General features: G+C 54.8%; 1 protein-coding gene across 1 annotated transcript; it reads left to right on the top strand.

Moving 5' to 3' along the window:
• The first annotated feature begins 3,790 nt into the window (after positions 1–3,790).
• On the top strand, positions 3,791–14,728 carry HTR6 (5-hydroxytryptamine receptor 6). Its single transcript, XM_007104613.1, has 3 exons — positions 3,791–4,504; positions 13,880–14,038; positions 14,231–14,728. Exons 1-3 carry the CDS (start codon positions 3,791–3,793, stop codon positions 14,726–14,728), a joined length of 1,371 nt encoding a protein of 456 aa, XP_007104675.1.
• The last annotated feature ends 700 nt before the right edge of the window (positions 14,729–15,428 follow it).

Below are 15,428 nucleotides of genomic sequence, written 5' to 3'. Positions count from 1 at the left end.
GTAGCTTTGTAGTATAGTCTGAAGTCCGGGAGCCTGATTCCTCCAGCTCTGTTTTTTTCCCTCAAGACCGCTTTGGCTATTTGGGGTCTTTTGTGTCTGATTTATTCCTAGGTGTTTTATTCTTTTAGTTGCAGTGGTAAATGGGAGTGTTTGGTGCTGATTATAGCAAAGCACAGCTCATAATATAAGAAGCATCTGTTAATCTATCAAAAAGAATCAACAAATGCTATCATTTTTGGTCATGTTTTCTTTAGTTTTTTTTGGCCACGACGCGAGGCTTGCTGGGATCTTGGATCCCTGACCAGGGATCGAACCCAGCCCCAGAAGTGAAAGTGCCAAGTCCTAACCACTGGACCACCAGGGGATTTCCTAGATTTAAAAAAATTATTCTATTCTATTCTATTTTATTATTGAAGTGTAGTTGATTTACAATGCTGTGCCAATCTCTTCTGTACAGCAAAGTGATTCAGTTATACACGTATATACATTCTTTTTTATATTCTTTTCCATTATGGTTTATCACAGGATATTGAATATAGTTCCCTGTGCTATACATTAGGGCCTTGTTGTTTATCCATTCTAAATGTAATAGTTTGCATCTACCAACCCCAAACTCCCAGTCCATCCCTCTCCCTCCCCCTAGTTTTTTGTGTTTTAAATAAAGGAATCAAACTGAAAGAGCTAAAGCAGAGGGACTAATATTCTATTTCACTATATACTTTTAATTTTCACAAAGCTAAAATTTATCAGCCACCTCCTCTGCACAAAATGGTTTAAATACTCATCCCATGTATATCTCCACTACCCCAGTTTCATAGCAGCAGAGAAATGAAGAGGCTTTGCCAAGGTCACAGAGCAAGTAGCAGAATCAGGATTATGAACCCAGGTCACTGGGCTCCAAAGTGTGTTCCACACAGCACTTCTCAGTTTTGCTGTTGCTCACATCAAAAATCCCTGGGCTGGGGGCTTCCCTGGTGGCGCAGTGGTTGAGAGTCCGCCTGCCGATGCAGGGGACACGGGTTCGTGCCCCGGTCCGGGAGAATCCCACATGCCACGGAGCGGCTGGGCCCGTGAGCCATGGCCGCTGAGCCTGCGCGTCCGGGAGCCTGTGCTCCGCAATGGGAGAGGCCACAGCAGTGAGAGGCCCGCGTACCAGGAAAGGCCCGCGAACCACCAAAAAAAAAAAAAAAAAAAAAAAAAAAAAAAAAAAAAAAAAAATCCCTGGGCTGAAGGAGTTACTGAAGAGCTGAATGCATTCCCGTTGTACAGATGGGAACATTGAGGCCAATAGCCAGCATTGACACAGCACTGGAAAATTTACAGGTGACACCAACAACCCTGTAAGTGGGTGCTGTATTGTTCTGCTAATTATTGCAGAGGAGAAAACAGTGGCCCAAGGAGATGGAGTCGCCAACCCTAGGTCCACAGAGCTGGTTAGCAGTGGAGCTGGGATCCCAAGTCTGGACTTTCTGGTTCTCTGCCCAGTGCTTGGTATCCTGTTCCTTGAGGCACGACAGAAATTGTCACACTGGTGCAGGTGGCTTTGGGAGGGAGAACAGTCCTCCTCCTGCTGCATAGACCCATCTGCAGGCAAGGCTGGGATGCCGGGTGCCAAATAGTGGCTTGGGGGGAGCATGGGGGTGTGCAGGGTCTTGAAGATTCTCTGCCTTGGGCATCATTGGGCAGACCCGAGTTTCAGTTCCACTTGATCACTAGCTGCTGGTGACCTTGAGTGAGGCCCTTGGCCTCTCTGAGCCCCAGTTTAACACCTACCTCTTAGCATTATTGTATTGGTAGGAATAGTATAATAAATTTCCTGGAACACAGCAAGAACCTTAAACATGGGAGGTATTATTTTCCTGCTTCTGTGGAGGGGAAAAGACCCTGTTCTACCCTAGATTCCCTTTACATTCCTCTCCATTTCCTTTTTTTCTATAGCAATTATCACTCTGTGACTACTTTAAACGTTTATTATGCTTATTATTGTATGTCTCCTTCCAACAGACTGTAAATTCAATGAAGTTGGATCTTTGTTTTGGTTACTGTTGTGTCCAGATTGGGCAAAACCGTGCCTGACACCTCGTAGGTGCTCAGTATAAATGTTTGTTGAATCCACGATATCAAACTGTGACATGTCAGGGAGAGACCCTTCTTAGTTCTGGTTGGGGGTGGGTGGAAACCACAGCAGCGTTGCACAGGGTGTGCCCCGCCCCGCCCCTCTACCTGCAGTGACTCCACCCCACCTGGCCAGGGGATTCCCCAACCTGTTCCCACTCTCGGGTAGACTGGGAGTGCCAACACCTGGGGGTCTTCACCCTTAGTACCTGGAGCTGTCAGGGGGCAGGATGGCTTCTGCTCGGAAGGACTGTAAAGAGGAGGTAGCCGTCTGTTTAAAGGTTTGAAGGAAGTATTATATAGGCTATGGCATATTATATACAATGTATATGTACGTATGTGTAGTATTATATACGTGTACATATATGTCAAGCGATCTGCCCAATACCTTCCAACGGGCTCCCCCTGGTAGCGGGTAGGCAGCCCCGCAATGGGGAGCAGTCCTGGGTGAAGGCGGGCCACAGCCCCCTCCTCTGAGTTCCTCCTGCGCCCCGTGTGGGTGGGGAGGGGCATGCGGGGGGTGGAGGCTGCTAGAGCTGGAAGGCAGCCGGAGCGCTCGGATCATCCCTCTGCAGGCCTGGGGGTACCAGGAACCCCGCCCGCCTGCGAGTCCCGGGCTCGGCTCTCCCCGCCCACCGCGGGGCTGGGCGCAGGCTCCGCGGCGCGGGGACCGCGCGCTCCTGGAAGCAGCCACCGCTCTTCCGTGCGCGCCGGCCCCTCGCGGAGTCTCCCGGTCCCCGGGCGCCTGCCCGGCCCGCGGCCGCTTCTTCCTCTCCTGGCCCCGCGGCTCCTGCCGCAGTCGCCGGCGGCGGGGCAGCGCTCAGCGCCCCAGGTGCCGAGCGCGGGAGGGAGCGCGGCCGGCGACCCGCGGCCGCTTCTTCCCCCCCTGGCCCCGCGGCTCCTGCCGCAGTCGCCGGCGGCGGGGCAGCGCTCAGCGCCCCAGGTGCCGAGCGCGGGAGGGAGCGCGGCCCGCGACCCGCGGCCGGGGGTGGGGGAGGGGCGGAGGCGCGTCCGCTGCTCCTTCTCTCCCCGCGGGCCGGCCCGGAGTCCTCCCTCTCGCCGCGGGGACCGCGTCCGCCCGAGCCCGGGGTGCCTCTGCGCTGGCTCGGAGACCTGCCTTCCCCGCCGGGGGCTTTGCTCTGGCCCTTGGACCCCCCCACCCTGCGACCCCCAGCACCGCGGCTCCCCACTTGGCGCAGCCCCGCTACGCCCACCTGCCGCGGGGCGGCCTGGATAGCGCCCGTTCGCCCTGGGCTCCCACCTCCCCGGGTCCCGGCCCTCGACCCATCTTACCGCCCGCCCCCTCTAGGGGCTCTGCTCCCCCACGGCCAAACGCCCAGAGTCACCGTCCCGGACCTCCTGCCTTTCGGCCCGCTCCTTCTGGAGGACTCTCCTCATCAGGTGCACCCCCCCAGACTTCTTACCGGTTTGCTCCAGGTGTCCCTCCGTCACACCCGAGGACGCCCAAAGACCCCCTCTCCCTCCTTCTCGGGTTGCTGCCCCTTGACCCAGAGCCCCACTCATACCTTCCCGCCTGCGGCGCCGGGGGGTGTCTGTTCTCACCGGCTACGCCCACCCAGCCTCTGCTCCTGCAGTTCCCTCTCCCCGTCTTCCCGCCCACCCTACCTCGTCCCCCGGACCCCTTTCGGGCCTCACGTCCTCGCCCTCCGCCCTCATGGTCCCAGAGCAGGGCCCCGCCAACAACAGCACCCCGGACTGGGAGTCGGGGCCGCCATCGGAGCCGGGGGGCAGCGGCTGGGTGGCGGCCGCGCTGTGTGTGGTCATCACGCTGACGGCGGCGGCCAACTCGCTGCTCATCGCGCTTATCTGCACGCAGCCCACGCTGCGCAACACGTCCAACTTCTTCCTGGTGTCGCTCTTCACGTCGGACCTGATGGTGGGGCTGGTGGTGATGCCGCCGGCCATGCTGAATGCGTTGTACGGGCGCTGGGTGCTGGCGCGGGGCCTCTGCCTGCTCTGGGCCGCCTTCGACGTGATGTGCTGCAGCGCCTCCATCTTCAACCTCTGCCTGATCAGCCTGGACCGCTACCTGCTCATCCTCTCGCCGCTGCGCTACAAGCTGCGCATGACGCCCCCGCGCGCTCTGGCGCTGGTCCTGAGCGCCTGGAGCCTGGCCGCGCTCGCCTCCTTCCTGCCCCTGCTGCTGGGCTGGCATGAGTTGGGCCGCGCGCGGGCGCCCGCCCCGGGCCAGTGCCGCCTGCTGGCCAGCCTGCCCTTCGTCCTGGTGGCGTCGGGCCTCACCTTCTTCCTGCCCTCGGGCGCCATCTGCTTCACCTACTGCAGGATCCTGCTGGCCGCCCGCAAGCAGGCCGTGCAGGTGGCCTCCCTCACCACCGGCATGGCCGTCCAGGCCTCGGAGACGCTGCAGGTACCCGGGGCGCGCAGGGAGACCCGGGCTCGTGGGATGGAGAAGAATGAGCAGCCCTTGGGCGCGCGCTAGGCACCCGCCCTGTAATATACAATTGCTGACGACCTCCAACTGGTCCTTCCCAGTCCCACCTTTCTCCTGAACTCCAGACTCAGTGTCCACCTGTCCACAGGACGCTCCAGGATGTGGGGCAGTCTTCTCGAAGGTAACATGTGCAACAGGGAATTCAGGGGGTCCCAGCTCTCCCCACCTGCTCGTCCCCCCGTCGTCCCCATCGTGGCAAATGGCACCATCATGGCATCGCACGCCAGAAACTTAGGAATAATTTCTCTCCCTCATGCTCATGGGATTCATTTGCAAGGCCTGTTGGTGCTGCCTCTAAACATGTGTCATCTCCAATGCCACCTTCCTGATCCAAGCCACCATTGCTTCTTACCTGGGAGCCTTTGATAGTCTCCTGCTGGCTCTCCCTGCCTCCACGCCAGACCCACTCCTATCCATTTTCTGCACAAACAAAAACAGAAGCGTGATCACCTCACTCCCTTTTGCTACAAACCCTTCAGTGGCTCCCCATTGCTCTCAAGATAAAGGGGAGACCTGTGTCAGGATCTGGCCTCGGGATCCGGTCCTGACAACGTCTCCAGCTGCACCTCTTCCCCTCCCCACCCCTTTCTCTGCAGCAGTCCTGTGGCCCTTCTGACACTCCTAGTAGGCCCCAGGCTGATTCTGTGCCCAGGTCTTTGCACTGGCTGTGCCTTCTGCCTGGGATGTTCTTCCCCTGGGGCCGCCCTTGCCTGACTGAGACTCTTCTTCAGCTCACAGGTCACCCCTTCCCAGAGGCCCTCCCTGACCACACTGTCTGCAGACCTCCCTGCCCGCCCCCACCCTTTTATTCTGGATCCCGATCCCCAGTTTATTTGTTGATTTGTTCGTTGTCTGTCTCCCCCACTGGAGTGTAGGCTCCCACGAGGGCTGGGTGTATCTGAGTGGGGTTTCATCTCCACTGTGTGTCGTAGGCGCTCACTGATTACCTGTGAATGGGGTCGGTGCTCTTTGCTCAAGGTCTGCGGTGCCTAGGGTGGAGTGGGTCACACGGTGCCCGAGTCCTATTGTTCATGCCAAGGGATGGGACTTTAGACTGACCAGGCCTGAGCCCTAGAGAATTAAGTCACAGGCCCCCAAGAAGATCCCAGATGGGCTCTCCAGCGTCATCTTGGGGTAGCCTCAGGTGGAGGAGGTGCCTGCAGGATGGGAGGTACCTTGGGGGGGGGTCACCGGATAGATGGGGGCTGAGAGGCTAACACCCTGGTCGGCAGCGCCCCGCACCCCAGAGCGGCTTACCCGTGTCACCCCAGAGCGGCTTACCCGTGTCATCCCAGCGGTGAGGCCCGTCAAGTAGGAGGACAGGGTCTTGGGTGGACAGGAGGTCCTGGCTGCGGCCCTGCTCCTTCCCCCGTCTGTACTCACTGGAGAACGTTCTTGAGTCTCAGCAGGTGGCTGTGACCCTGACTTGGTTCTGCAGCGGTAGGGCAGCTGCCCTGGGCCCTCCATCCTCTCTCCCTGGGTTCTTGTAAAGGAGCGTTTCCCAGACTTCAGGCGTTTGAGAACTGCCTTGTGGTATCTGCCTTGCTACCCCTCCACCCACCCTCACACACTCCTCAAGCCTCTGCAGCCGTATGTACTTAGCATTTCCTTGGAGTCATCTCATTTATCTTTTTACTTCCATGAACTTATTTAGAAAGAAAACTTCTTTTCTCTTCCGGAGATGGACAGTCAGTATCCTTGCCATAAATAGAAGGTGATCACAAACACAACCTCATTGAGGCTGCAGAAGCACCAGCAGTGTTACTAAAGTCCAGCCTGGATGGCTGGAGATGCCGAGCCTGAGGCCTGCTTTCTCTTCGTTAGATGTTAGAGGGATGTTAAAGACACAGTACCGTTGACACGAGACTTTCTCTTGACGTAACCAGAAGAGCTGGGAGGGAACTGTAAAGGCCTGTGTTCCCACTCTGTGACTCAGTTATTTTATGGGGTGTCCATTTACCACCCAGGGGTATCTCCAGTTCTCACACTCTGGGGAGCTCTGCCCCAGTGACTAAGGAGGTGAGAATTTGGCCGGCCTTGGTCTGGATTCTCGGTTCCAGCAGTGTCTGTGATGCATAGATTTTCTTTCCATGAAGCTAACTGGCCAGGATTGTACCTCAGACCGTGGCCTCAGCACCTGGGCAGGTGTCCTCCAAGTGCTAACAGCTGCAGCCCCACAGCCTTTGAGCGCTCTCTACCTGCCGGGCGCTGAGCTAAGGGAATCCCCCGAACACCCGACGGGGCAAGTAATCATCATCCCTGTTTGACATCTGGGGAAACCGAGGGGAGGTGACTTGGCCAGGGTTGCACAGCTGGTTAGTGAGGTTCAAGCTCAGGTCTGGCTGATGCCAACGCCTGGATCTGAGCGTTGTGCTGCCTGTGGGCAGTGACATGCTCTTAAAACATTGACCTCAGGGACGCCACCCGGCGTGAGACCCTCCACGCCACCGGCTGCGCCTTCTCAGTCTCCTCTACTGGGTCCTCTGGCTCCACCACCATCCGAGGCATCCCCCGGCCTCAGTCCTCTGACCTCCTTGCTCTTTTCCCACATTCGTTCAGTGAGCTGGTCTTGTGCCATGACCAGAAGTACCACCTACACACTGATGACTTCCAGCCTGGGCCACTTACTTAGCACTGCCCGCAACAGAACTCCGGATTTTCCAGGCTCCCGACATAGTCCCTCCCTTGTCTTCCTCATATCGACTAACTGATATGAGTTGCTCAGGCCAGGAACCTTGGAGGCAGCCTGGATGCCTCTCTTTTTCTCACACTGCACACCCAGCGTGCTTTCTGCTTTCAAAACACTTCTCATGTCTCGGTTGCCTCCCTTGGCCCCCTGGGCTTCTGATGCCTGGGTTATTGCAGTGATCACCCACTGGCTTCCTGAGCCCATCCTTGCTCCCTTTTGATCTTACACAGCAGCCACAGCGATCCCTTTAAAATGCAGGTCCTGGGAATTCCCTGGCTGTCCAGTGGTTAGGACTTGGCACTTTCACCGCAAGCTGTGAGGCATGGCCAAAAGAAAAGAAAAGAAAAAAAAAAGCAGGCCCTGTTATGTCATTCCTCTGCTCCTTCTCTGGCCTCCTTTCCTTCCACCACCCTCCACACTCCTTCTCTTTCAGCTCCCCTGGCCCCCTTGTTATTCCTTGAGCATACCAAGCACACTTCTGCCTCAGGACCTTTGCACCTGCTGCTCCCTCTGCCTGAAGTGCCGTCTCCTCACATCTACGCCTGCTTCTCCCCCTAACTTCCATCACTTTCTTCTGGCCTCTGCTTGGCTGTCTTCCCTAATCACTTCGTCAAGAGTAGTAACGGCCATACTTGTCCAGATCCCGTCCAGTCCTAATTTCCTGAGTACCTCCCTTGTGCTGTGGTTGCAGGGATGAGAGGGTCTGAGAAGATCCTGCCCTGTTGGAATCTACTTTCTAGCTGGAGAGAGAGACACTGATCACGAAACCCTATCATGATGAGGGCTCTGGAGCTTATAAGAAGGGTGCCTCCGCCAGTAAACATTCAGGATCTATGACTCCCTGTGCATACGTTTGCAAACTGAAGCAAGGAAGTCACGAAACCAAAGTCTGGGAGGAGTCTTCATGGGTCCTTTAGCTGGCAGAATGACCCGCAGCCTCTCAAGCCAGAAATGTGTTTGTGCAAATTCTTCCTACTTTCTGGAAAGCCTCTTCTCTTTATTTGAATGAGACAGTGTCAGACTCTACCATTGCCCTTGCTTCCAAACCCACTCAGATCCTAAGCAAGCCTTCTGCAGGGCAATTTTCCTTGCTTCCTGGAGAATTGCCTACATTTGGGGAATTTGCTTCTGGGATGCTGCCTCTACTCCGGCCTCCTGGATTGTGACCCACTTCCCTCACCCAAGCTGGCCTGCCCCAGAGTCCGGCAGCATCCAGCCTGGGGATGGAGGCGCTCTCAGTGCCTGGACCTAAAGGAACTGATGAGAATGAACAGAACTTGGGGGTGTGTTAGGCCCCTTTCCTCCTCTTCCCAGCCCCACCGAACCCTTAGCTCCTTCTCCGATCCAGCCTCTAGCTTCCCCACAGAGGGAAGGGGGCTGGGCACCGGTCCCTGAAGTCCTGGCTCCTCTGGGGTTTCGGACAAGGGAGCTGAGCTGGCTGGAGCATCTTTCTATGCCTCTATCCACCACATCTGCCTATTGATGTGAATGGCCTTTTAAAAAGCCACTGGCTTGGCTCAGCGGTTTCGGTCAGGTCTTCCCAGCCCCAGGGGCTGTGAGAAAGAGCTCTGCTTAGAGGTCAGGCGGGGCATATGGGCTGGGGTTGGAGGGAGGGGTGTGAGAGGCGGTGGTGGTGCCAGAGTGGGATGCCGCCAGGGCAGGAGTGTGTGTGTGTGTGTGTGTGAAAGGTGGGTGCCCATGTGGGGATGGTACGCATCCTTGGGGGATTCCAGAGGGACCAGTGTCGGTGCTCAGCCTGATGGGAAACGGCAGCAGGAGGCTCAGCTGGGAGTTCCTGCGTCTTAGTCTCTTTCTCTCTCTGCCAGGATTCCTGTGTCTCTGTGGTCAAGACCCTTTCCCTATCCTCTTCCTCTCCACCTCATCTTTGCCCCTTCTCTATCCCCCCTCCCTCCGTTCCAGCTCACCCCTCTCTTCCTTCCTTCTGCACCCCATATCTTCCTTCTCTCCCTCAATTTCTCCTCCTTGTTCTCCTCCCCCAGCTTTTTCAGCCTCCATCACCCAGCTATATGCATCATTCTGTCCTAGTGATCCAGCTTCCCTTCCATCTCTGCTTCCTCCTCCTCAGAGGAGGCTGTGATCACAGAAATATCTTGGAGGGGGAGGAGGGGGCTGAGTGGGAGAGGCTGGCAGAGGAGCAGAGCCGAGCATGACAGCCTTGGCTGCTGCTCAGAACGAGGTTGCCCGGTGCAGCTGGGGCAGGGCACAGGAGCTTGTGCGTCTGGCTGAGCACGGGTTCAAATCCTGCCTCTTTCCCGTCGCAGCTGGATGACTTTGCATGAGTCACTCACCTCCCTCTGTCTCAGGGGTAATGCTATTTATCATTTGAGGCTGTTTGAAGAATCAGTGAGATGATATATATAAACCTGGCACATAGTAGGTGCCTGACAAACGTTAATTCCTCTCCTTTCCTCTTGATGGTAAAAATGCACGGTTCTGGGGAGCTCACCCCTTTGAGACTTTCTAGGGGGAAAAATCAGCCTCGCCGCCATCAGCAGCCTCATCACCATTATGAAGGAGCTGAGGTGAACACAAATAACAATAAACAACAACAAGGATCACTAACGATCACACGGTACTTACTATGTGCCAGGCACTGTTCAAGTAACTTTCTATTATCTTATTTAATCCTTACTACAGTCCTACGAGGTGGATGCCATTGTAATTGCCATTTTACAGGTGAGAAAGCTGAGGCACAGAGAGGTAAAGTACCTTGCTTAAGGTCACTCAGCTAGTTAGTAACAGAGCCATGATTTAAACCAGGCAGTCTGGCTCCAGGGTCTACCCTACCTCACACTATGATTAGGTGATCGTACAAATTTGAAATTACACGAGGGAAAACGTAAGTACACTTTAAAATGAAAATTCATCAATAACGATAAAATAAAAGACCCTCTGACCCCATCCAATCACCTCCCACTCTTAGGTCTCTCAATGTCTTTCCGGTTCTTTTTCTGTGTGTTTCCATATTTGTTTATGTACCTAAAGAAACTTAGTGCTTTGCTTTGTGTATTTTTTTAAACAAAGGGAATCATGCTGTATCTCTTGTTTGTACAACTTGCCGTTATCACTTGATAATGTGTCGTGGAGATCCTTCCATTTGATCAATTCATTCTTTTAAACATCTGTGTTGCATTCTATAGTGGTGATGGACCGGGGTTTATTTAACCACTCTCCTTCTGATGGACTTTTGGGCTGTTTCCAATTTTTTTCCTATCACGAATGGTGCTGTGGTACATACACATTCTTGTCCAAGCCAAGTGTAGAGACACAGGTACGGGTTTTTGTGGACATAAGGACCTGTAAGCGGACTTGCCTCCTGGAAGGGCGCTGCCAAATTGTCCTCCAGTAGCTGCCCTCTGACAGTGACAAATGCCACAGACATGTATAAGGGACATGCAAACAACAGAACGTGCCATGGGGCCATGAGGTGGCCACAGGGCAGAGAGAAGTGGGAAGGGTGAGGCTGGCATCAGCCAGAACCCAGAGTGTGGCCTGGCGGTTGCCATTGGCTTCTGCTCCATGGGGGCCTCTCAGTGACAGTGGTGGGGTTTTACTTGGGGGTGCCATCCTCCAAAATGGAAACAGCCTGGTGAAGTGCAGTTTCTGGAGCCAGAGATGACTTTGATTCCCTAACTCAGCACTTGTCTGCTGTGTGACTCCTGGAAAGTTATTTTGCCTCTCTGAACCTCATCTGCAAGATGGAGATTATAATACCTTCCTCCCATAAAGACTCAGTGGCAGAATGAACATCAACTGCTGATACATAGTAAGTGCTCAGTAAGTGGACATGATCATTTGGGGTCACTGGTGCTTTCGTTTGAGGCTTTGTACTGGCACAATGTGACCTTGGGAAGGTTCCGCCACCATCTCTGAGCCTCAATTCCTTCTCTCTTCCCTCTTGCTTGTGTTCTTGGGTCAACTCTTTGGGGAGAAGAGGAGAAAGAGAAATACAAGTTTATTCCTAGGAAGACTAGAGAGGGACTCTCAGATCATGGTTAGCTCCTCTGGATCACCCTCCCCTGATGACTGCCCCAAAATGTCTCCCTGAGTGCCTTGGTACCCTAGTGCCCTAGAGCTCTAGCAAGATCACAGCTGTCTTTTGCCCCCTCCCCAGGTCTTCAGGGGCCAGGGGGTACCCGTGTGGCTAGGGCTTTCTGGAGACGGTGTCTCCCTCTTCCCCATATGTCTGTCCCCACTGGTGGCAGCAGTTCAAAGTCCCGGCAGATCCTAGGAGATTCTTTTGGGGAAGCAGGAGCCCCTCCCTCCAGGTTGAACAGGTTGGGCCACGGGAGCCATATAGAGTTCACTCTGGAGAAGAGAAAATGAGAAGGAGAGAGAAAAGCAGATCCTCTTTTTCTTCCTTGCTATAGCATAGTGGGTCAGAGCATTTGTCCTGACATCTGTGCTGCTTTGGAAAGCTCAAGCTGCTGGCAGAAAAACGGGGCTCCTGAGGGTGCTACAAACTCCCCCAACCTCATACTCATATTGCTGAGTCGACATCAGGGCTGCTATGTGTTTACACTTACTCTATGTCGGGCACTGTGCATGCATGTATATCCACAGGTTCAAAGCAACTCCGTAAGGTGAGTATTTTCTCCCATTTTACAGATGTGGAAACAGAGACTGTCAAGATCACAGGGCGAGTAAGTGGTAGAGGAATGATTTGAAGCCAGATCACTTGTCTTAAAACAAGCTCTGGCCTCTGCACAATGCTGCCCCACCAAGACAGAGGGGAGAAATCAAGGGCCTCTTTTAGGCTGCTCTGGGTGTCTTTGATATTTGTCTAACCAGATTTCACTTGGAGAAACACATCGAAGGGTGGGAGTTGCAGTGTGCCTGTCTCCCCTCTCCTGCCCACTGCCATTCCAGAGCCTATAGAAAGATATTGTCGGTATGCAGCTGGGTTTTCAGCACCATGGACAGTAACCAAGCCTGGCTACCCTGGGGAGGCGGGGAGAGAAAAAGGGCTGGGAGGGGAATGGGGTAGGGGGTTCGGCTTTGGTGCTCGCAGGGCTGACACAACTTGGCTTTGCCTCCTCCACCCCATTTTCATCTGTGAAGGTTGCCTGGGAATCTGGTTCCCTTCCTGCCTCCTTCTCTTTCATCTTCCCATCCCCAAGCTATCTTTGGTTTTCTCAAGAGCTAAGCTGGGCTCTCATGCAGTTTAGGAAATGTTGGGGGGAAATCCCTGGCTTTCAAAGGCCAGGTACATTCCCAGGCAGCCCACATACCCCTTCATAATTCAATAAATTGTGCGCACCTCTGCATACCAGTATTTACTTAAAAATTGTCAATATAGGTGGATCTTGCCTTGTGGAAAGCTGATATATGAGAATCCAAATTGATTACAATACATGGTTCAGAGGGGGGCTTCACATTCCAGCTTTCATGGACCCCTAGGGGTTTCATGGATGGACTTCACAGTGGTCTCTGAACCCTCTGGACATGAGGGAACTTTTTTCTCTGTGTGTGTGTGTATTTATAAAATTTTGTAAGCTTTTTGTTTTCTGAGGAGTGGTTTTGTAGATTTCATTAGCGTCTCAATGGACTCACAAAGTTGAAAAAATTAAGAGAACCTCTGGGCTAATGGGTCATCTGGGATCAGAGAGCCTTTTTAATGTTTTGGGACGCCTGCGCTCCCATTTGTAAAGTCACATTCTAACCCCTCATGCTGTGTTCCCCATGGAGCAGCTCCTAGTTTTTTCCCCCTCCTCTCCCCTAGTTCCCGCTCACGGAGTCCACGTGTGGGAATGGAGACGTCTGTCAGTCCACAGTGAAATCTGTGTGTAAAATGCCAAGGTTGCTCGCATCCCTAGTAATTTATACAGATTTAATCGTACACATTTGTTTTGGGCACATATTTTCAAAAATGCACGCTTTGTGGAGTATGAGAGTAGTGGTGCAGACAAAACCATCACTCCAAGATATGAAGAGAATCCATAGGCAAAGAGATTGCCAAGCCCTGGACAGCAACTGTCCTCTTTTGTCAAGTACTGTTCAACTGCAGCTAATTCTTGTAGTGCCAAAGTGCAGTGCAGGACAACCCTGCCCCAAACACAAATCCAACAGTTCAGAAGACCCACACGCCTTGCGAAGGACAACATTTGACACTGGCCAACACACATGACCAGGAGCCCCAGCACCTAGGAAATCTCACTGTACTTCCTAGAGCTCCTTGTGAAGTGCTGGGTCAGGGTCATAGCTCGGTGCAGGGCCAAGACCAAGGCTCCGTCTATTTCTGGAATCAGGGCTCAGTCTGGTCCAGGGTTGAGGCTCAGTTTGAGATCTTCTTTACATAGGGCTCAACCTATGGTAGGCATCCGGGGTTCAGGGCCATGAGTAGGGCTTAGCTTATTGCTGATGTCAGGGCTCAGTCTGAAGCCAAGGTCAAGGTTCAGTCGGGAGTCAGGGTCAGGCCTCAGTCTAGGACTACAATTGGAGCTCATTCAAGGGTCAGGGCTCAGTTTAATACAGGTACTAGGGCTCAGTCTAGAATTAGGAGTAAGTCTCAGTCTGTGGCTGGGAATAGGGTCAGACTGGGGTTCACTGTTCACTAAATCACGTGGCTTTCCTTTCTGCAGGTGCCCAGGACCCCATGCCCCGGGGTGGAGTCAGCTGACAGCAGGCGTCTAGCCACCAAGCACAGCAGGAAGGCCTTGAAGGCCAGCCTGACGCTGGGCATCCTGCTGGGCCTGTTCTTTGTGACCTGGCTGCCCTTCTTTGTGGCCAACATAGCCCAGGTAATGCTACCACAGGGACAGGTAAGTCCACGCCTTGTTGGGGAGGCCCTGAGCCCCACCCCTGCCCAGACCCAGGGAGGGAGGAGGGCGGGCTGCCTCTCCATGTGTTTATGTGTCTGTCCCATCCATGCTGGGTGGGGGTGGCCTGCGTCCCTACTCCACGACCAGACATGATGTGCCCCATCCCTCCAGGCCGTGTGCGACTGCATCTCCCCGGGGCTCTTTGATGTCCTCACATGGCTGGGTTACTGCAACAGCACCATGAACCCCATCATCTACCCGCTCTTCATGCGGGACTTCAAGCGGGCCCTGGGCAGGTTCCTGCCGTGTCCCCACCGCCCCCGGGAGCACCAGCCCAGCCTTGCCTCGCCCTCCCTCCGTACCTCTCACAGCGGCCCACGGCCGGGCCTGAGCCTGCAGCACGTGCTGCCACTGCCCCTGCTGCCGAACTTGGACTCGGACTCGGACTCGGACCCGGGCTCGGGGGGCTCCTCAGGCCTGCAACTCACGGCCCAGCTGCTGCTGCCTGGAGAGGCCACCCGGGACCCCCCGCCGCCTGCCGGGGCCACTACCGCGGTCAGCTTCTTCAACGTCGATCCTGCGGAGCCTGAGCTGCGGCTGCATCCGCTTGGCGCCCCGAGGGACTGGCGCAGGCTTGGAGAGCTGGACCGGACGGGACCAAGTCCCTGAGGCCTTGGACCAGCTCTTGCCTCAAACCAGGAGGCTACAGGTCTCCCGGGAGCCCGCTGAGCCCCAGGGGGCTGCACGGAGCCAGCTCCCCGCACCCACTGCAGGCCTCCCACCTGGAGGGCTAGTTTCTGGCTCGGTACAGTTTTCTCCAGGATGCCCCACTATTGAGTGTAACTTGTGGAGGTGTGTAGAGCAAGGCTGGGGGGCTCCAGGGAGCGGGGTAAGGACCTCTTGGTCCAGATTAGGATGAAGACAGCCATCTCCTTTGCATGGTCTATCAGACTGCGTGGGAGGGACACCTGTGTCTGCAGAGGCGGCTTGGCGCTGGGCCAAAGTCCTCGCCCCTCAAAGTGTGGTCCGTGGGCCACCGCATCAGCTCCTGGAGCCTGTTAAAAATGCACGCCTCTGCCCCACCCCGACCTGCTGATCACCAGGTGGATGCTACGCACATTATGGTTTGAGATGTGCTGGTTCGGGTGATCTTTAACCCTGAGAATGGTTTGCTAGACAGCTTTCAGACCAGTCAGGTTCTCAGGATACATCTCCCTGCACACAAAGCATCCGAGCCTGGGAGTCAGGCAGGCATAAATTTGAACCTCTGCTTCACCACTTACCAGTCCTTGTACAAGTTACTTAACCTCTCTGAGCCTATTATTCCACACGCAAAATGGGAGTAATGATGCCTGCTTCCTAGGGTGTC

The sequence above is a fragment of the Physeter macrocephalus genome, chromosome 3 (assembly GCF_002837175.3).
Source record: "Physeter macrocephalus isolate SW-GA chromosome 3, ASM283717v5, whole genome shotgun sequence".
Lineage (NCBI taxonomy): Eukaryota > Metazoa > Chordata > Mammalia > Artiodactyla > Physeteridae > Physeter > Physeter macrocephalus.
Note: the sequence above shows the minus strand (reverse complement) of the source record. Positions and strands in the feature narration are given on the sequence as shown.